The following is a 5,618-nucleotide window of genomic DNA, read 5'->3' on the forward strand; positions in this document are numbered from 1 at the left end:
TCCGTCTGGCCATCATATTGCGGATGAAAACTTGAAGAGTGGGTTTAAAAGTTGCTAGTGAAGTGTGAGTTGAGATCACTAATGATGTCTTTAGGCAGGCCCCAATATTTAACGACATGAGAGAAAGAAGAGTCGAGTTGTATCCTCTGTTGAGATCTATTGTGGGGCTGCTATAAAGGTAGCATACTTGGAAAACCGATCCGCTACAACCAAGATAGTTGTGAGATCTACGACCTTGGGCTATCTAGTGATGAAATCTAAAAAACACTTTCCCAAGTTCTCTTTGGGATAGCTAGTGGTTCCAAGAGTCCCGTTTGTGTCAAGAGATCTGACCTGTCTTTCTGACATACTAGAAAAGTCTTCACATACTGAGCGACATCATCGGCCATTTGAGGCCAATATGCACGACAAAGTAATGTCATGGTGCGTTTTCACTGGGATGGCTGGCCTACAAAGTATCGTGACATTCCTCCAAAAGAGTCCTTCGCAGGTCTCCTCCTTTAGGAACATATTCAGTTCCCTTTCACTTTCAGGAAACCATCTTTTATGTAGAATTGGCGAGTCTTGCCCTGTCCTACCAGATCAACCAAATACTGTGCAGCAGGATCCTTGATGAGTAGATCATGTATCTAGTCTTTGATAGTAATAGCTACTTCGCTCCCCCTTAGGGTGGCAAGTAGGCACACCGATGCTAGATCAGCTCTCCGACTGATTGCAAAAGCAACATGATTGGTCTTCCCACTTCGGTACTCTAGGTTGAAGTGGAATTCAACTAGGAGTTCCTGCTACCTGGCCTGTCGACCATTCAGCTTTGGTTGGGTCATGAAATGGCTAACAGCTATATTGTCTGTCTTGACCATGAACGGGGCCCTAGCAGATAGTGCCTCCAAAGGCGTAGGCAATGGACGACAACCAATAATTCTTTCTCATGGGCGATATAGCATCGCTCTGTATACTTCAGCTTCCGAATCTCGTACGCTACAAGATGCCCTTCTTGTAGTAAGACTTCGGCAAGGGCATAGTCGGATGCATCCATTTGTACCTCGAATGGCTTGGCCAAATTAGGGAGGGCCAAGACGGGGCAACTAGACATAGCCGTTTTTAATGCATTGAAGGCCTCCGCTCGCTTAGGTCCCCAATCCCAGGTCGTGACCTTCTTGAGGAGTTTTGTCAATAACACTGCGATAAGGGAGTAGTTTTTCATAAATTGCCGATAGAAGTTGCATACGCCAAGGAACGCCCTCAAGACGTGGATATCCTTAGGCGGCATCCAATCTGTGATAACTTGAATCTTCTGTTGGTCCATCTTGATCTTCCCTTCCTTGATGACATGTCCGAGGAAGTCAATTCGCTTTTGAGTAAAGAAGCACTTGGATAGCTTTGTATATAGTTCGTGCTCCCGCAATCGGACTAGGACCTTTCGCAAGTGCTCCAGGTGTTCTTCCAGTGTTTGGCCACAAACCACAATGTCATCCAAGTAGACTACCACGAATTCATCCATGTACTGTCAGAAGATTGGTTCATCAAGGTGCAAAATGTGACTGGGGCGTTAGTTAAGCCGAACAGCATAACCAGGAAATCATACGATCTGTATCTTGTCATACAAGTTGTCTTATGTTCATCACCCTCTGCAATCCGAACTTGCCAATAACCTGTCTTCAGGTCTATCTTGGTGAACACCGTCGCACCACCCAGTCTATCGAACAAGTCTTCCATTAGCGGAATAGGGTACTTGTTCTTCACAATGATTTTTTTTAGAGCCCGATAATCCATATAGAGTCGCAGGCTGCCATAATGTTTCTTTTGGAATAGCATAGGGGACCCGTATGGGGACTTGGAGGGCACAATAATCCCCGTGTCTAGCATTTCCGTCAATTGTCTTAGAAGCTCGGTGAGTTCGGGTTATGACATTCTGTAAGGTGCCCGGGCGGGTGGCTTTATGACTGGCACCAACTCAATCTCATGGTCCATAGAGTGCCTAGGCGGGAGTTGCTATGGCATTTCTTGTGGCATGACATCTTCAAACTTCAGTAGCAGCTCCTTCACGGGTGTAGGAATGGGACCCGAGGAGCGTTCTATATCTTCAATGAAGAGGGTTGCCAGGAACGTAGGTTCATGTCTTTTGACCCCCTTCTTCAACTGCATGGCCGAGTTGTTCTCAGCGGTCATCTTCATAGGCATGCACGAGATAATGCAGGGCTTGGCCCCGTTTGCTCCCATCATCAGTAACATATTAGCATATGGTACGGGCATGGTGTTGGATTGCCTCAGAAATTCCAATCCAACTATCAACTCGAAGTCTTCTATGATTACCACGCGCAGGTTGAATTTTCCTTCGTAAGGGCCAAGCTTCACTGGTACCTCTTTGGCTATCCCACCCACTGGCTGAAGAGGTGAGTTGATAGCCTTGACACTACCTTTTCCCTTTCCTACAAATACACCAAGGCGCTCCACCTGAGTCGAGGCTAAGTAATTGTGGGTAACACCCATGTCTATCATTGCCCGAATGGGCTTGCCATTTACCTTTATCTTGACGAACATTAAGGTCCTCTCTTGTTTAGGAGGAGTCTTCTCATCCACCTTCTTTCCCCTTTCTTGGTGCTTGGACATGGGTCTTTCTTCTTACGGATACCAGCACTGGTTCCCGCAAAGGCCTCAGAAATAGAGCCAATAATTGCATTGAAGGCACCTACTGGTTCGGTCTGGTCCGTATCATCTGTGTCGCCATCCGTCTTATCATCAAAAGCTTGATAGGAGTTCATCTGTGCATGTGGACATTCATTATTCCAATGTGGTCCACCGCAATGACGGCATCCTGAAGGGGTTTTTCTCCCTCGATCATTGTTGTTTGACGCAGCATTACTGTTGCCTGAGGAGGGAGCCTTAGATTTTGTTGCACTCCGATCTCCCCCGCTTCTGCTAGGGCCATTATTGCTAGGATGGCCTCCTTTGTATCTCGCTCGGGAAGGTGGTTGAGGCCTATAGAGATTCCACTTGATAGTCCCTAAGGCATTCAGCTGCTTGGATCACCTTGGGTAGGGTATCTACCCTTTGTCTTTGCAACTCCATACGGGCATAAGGTTTCAACCCTTATAAGAAGGTGAAGAGTTTGTCTTTGTCCCCCATGGTCGTGTATGTTTAGCATGAGTGCAGAGAATTCCTGTATGTAGTCTCATATTGATTTGGTCTGACGGAGCTCCCGTAACTTTCTCCTTGCATTGTATTCAACATTTTTGGGGAAGAACTGTAGGTGTATGACTGCCTTCAATTCTACCCATGTCTCGAGAGCATCTTCACCGGCCTTGATGGTTTCGTATTTCACCCGCCACCAGAGTTTAGCATCACCCTGAAGATACATGGCAGTAATTGCTACCTTCTTAGCTTCTTCCAGGCCCTCCACGGCATCGAAGTACTGTTTGATGTCGAAGATAAATTTTTCCACTTTTTTGGTATTCCGAGCTCCACTGTATGGCTTTGGCTTAGGAATTTTTAGTTTTTGTGTCGCGGGGGCGAGGTTCATAGTACCTATAATTTGGTTTCTGCCTCTTCGAAGCAGGCCTTGTAAAGCAGCGTTGATAATATTGAGCTAGCCTGTCAAGTTGTCTATAGTTTATTACATGGCAATCACCATGTCTGCCTTTTGTGCCCAGTAGGCTAAATCCTCGGCACGTTCCTGTTGGAGGCCCTCAAATTTGCCAAAAACTTTGGCTGCCTCTGTGGCTGCCATTTGCCGGTCTCCCTCAAAGTCGCGAGTGATGTTTTCTATGTCAACTTTGGCCTGAAGCATTCTGCTGTCCAGGTCTTCCAACCTTTGCACTAGGCTGGTTCTTATTTCAGGCACCGTATCCACGATGGGTCGTAATACGTCAACCGTCTCTTCGAGGTCTGTAATGTGGTCCCCATGATTCACCATGGTCAGAAATGGTGGTAATGGCAATATGTTCCCTCGTCCGATGTCGAGCCTAGGCTCTGATACCAACTGTTACGTGGCGCCTTCCTAAGAGTTCTTGGAAGGGCGACATAAGGCTAAGCAACTGATGTCAGTGCAGTTACTATCCGCCAACCGAGGTCCCCTCCGTATGCTAAATGAGATTGTTAATGTTGTACGGGAAAACCAATATCAAGAGCAATTGAGAGAATAGAAATGAGAATTGAGAATGAAAGAAAGCTTGATTGCATTAATGAAAGCTATTACAGAAAAGCAACGCGGTGTCGAGGGGGAGAGACACTAGTACAGAGAATTGTTTGCTTGCTAGAAAGTTTAATTGCTTGATCCCTCTATTAGTGCTTAAATAATATAAACCAAAGTTACAAGACTAGACCTAACTAAGCTAGAGAAACATAATGGAAGTACATTAAATAAAACTACTCTATATTTACAATGAAAAGGACTTAGTTTCTACAAAGTAGAAACAGGTCCGTTGTTAGCAACCTTGTCTTTGGCATCACGGACTACGTGTGCGGCGTTGTCTATGTGTGCGGCACTATTGGCATCTGCCTATGACTGGGCGCTGGCAAGGGATATCGGTAGGGCGACAGAGTCACATGGTGCAGCCAAGACCACGGGGCGTCCGTACCGCTAGGCATTGGGAGGCTTGATAGGATGCCACGGAGAGCGCCCAAGGGGTCATGGGGCATGGCTGAAAATCCGCCCATGACAACTCACATAGCCACCTGCGCCCACCCACATTTTCTTGGTTTAGATTTAAGAAAGTTGATTTTCATATAGAGTGGTTGGGAAAGATTCACAAATTTATTGTGAACCGGGAGTACCATCTAGTTTACCAAGTGGGTGTTTGGACATAAGACTTGTGAAATTACGGAAAAAGGTAAAATTTCTTTTCAATTGAAATAATATGGGAAAATTCTAGTTGTGTTTGGACTTAAATACATTTTGGAGTTGTTTTTAAATTGTTGTGAGTGTTTTAAAGCGGAAATTTTGAAAAATAATTTTTTGAAGTTTTTTCGAATTTCAACTTTAAGTGAAATTTAACAATTTCATGACTAAACACTGATTTCGAAAAAAAATTCCTTAAAAATTAAAAAAATATATGTCCAAACGGGCCCTAAATTTACATATTTTCTAATCAAATTCCTTTCTAATCTATAATATTTCCTTAACTTAGCAACTCGAATTTTGATTCTTACTTTAATTGATTGATTATGGTATTATATTGACCTTTTTTTATATAATAATACCATAATACAAGGGAATCTTCTTGAAACTAGAGTTTTGACTTAAGCTTGTCGACCTCGGCTCGGAGACCATCCCGCTCGAATCTTGTGGCGCCAAGGCTAAGATTAAGATCACAGATTGTAGATATGTGAACCTGTTTTTGCTCCACGATCTTCTTAAAGCTCTTTTCCATCCAGGTCTGCTTCTCCTCGGCGACAGCAGCCTCTTCGATTTTCGAATTGAAGGCTATCTCCAAATTATTTACTCACTCAACAGAGGTAGACTCGGGCTCGGTAGCAGCAAGAGCAGCATCTTGAAACTCATCCCACCTAGCCTTAGCCTCTTGAAGTTGTGCATGTAGTTGAGTGTCTTCTTGGTTGTGGGCCATCACTTTCTGCTCACTCTGCTGCAATCGGGCCTCAAGCTCAGGCGCTTCAGCAGC

At 44.8% G+C, this 5,618-nt stretch overlaps 1 protein-coding gene across 1 annotated transcript; it reads right to left on the reverse strand.

Annotated features, from left to right (window-relative positions):
• Positions 1-838: 838 nt before the first annotated feature.
• LOC107811602 (putative mitochondrial protein AtMg00860) lies at positions 839-1,501 on the reverse strand. Its single transcript, XM_016636567.1, has one exon. It carries the CDS (start codon positions 1,499-1,501, stop codon positions 839-841), a length of 663 nt encoding a protein of 220 aa, XP_016492053.1.
• Between the last annotated feature and the right edge of the window lie 4,117 nt (positions 1,502-5,618).

The sequence above is a fragment of the Nicotiana tabacum genome, chromosome 16 (assembly GCF_000715075.1).
Source record: "Nicotiana tabacum cultivar K326 chromosome 16, ASM71507v2, whole genome shotgun sequence".
Taxonomy (NCBI): domain Eukaryota; kingdom Viridiplantae; phylum Streptophyta; class Magnoliopsida; order Solanales; family Solanaceae; genus Nicotiana; species Nicotiana tabacum.

What these genes read in the sequence shown, in the direction of transcription:
- LOC107811602 (XM_016636567.1), bottom strand. Translation starts at nt 1,501, where the DNA reads ATGGATGAATTCGTGGTAGTCTACTTGGATGACATTGTGGTTTGTGGC.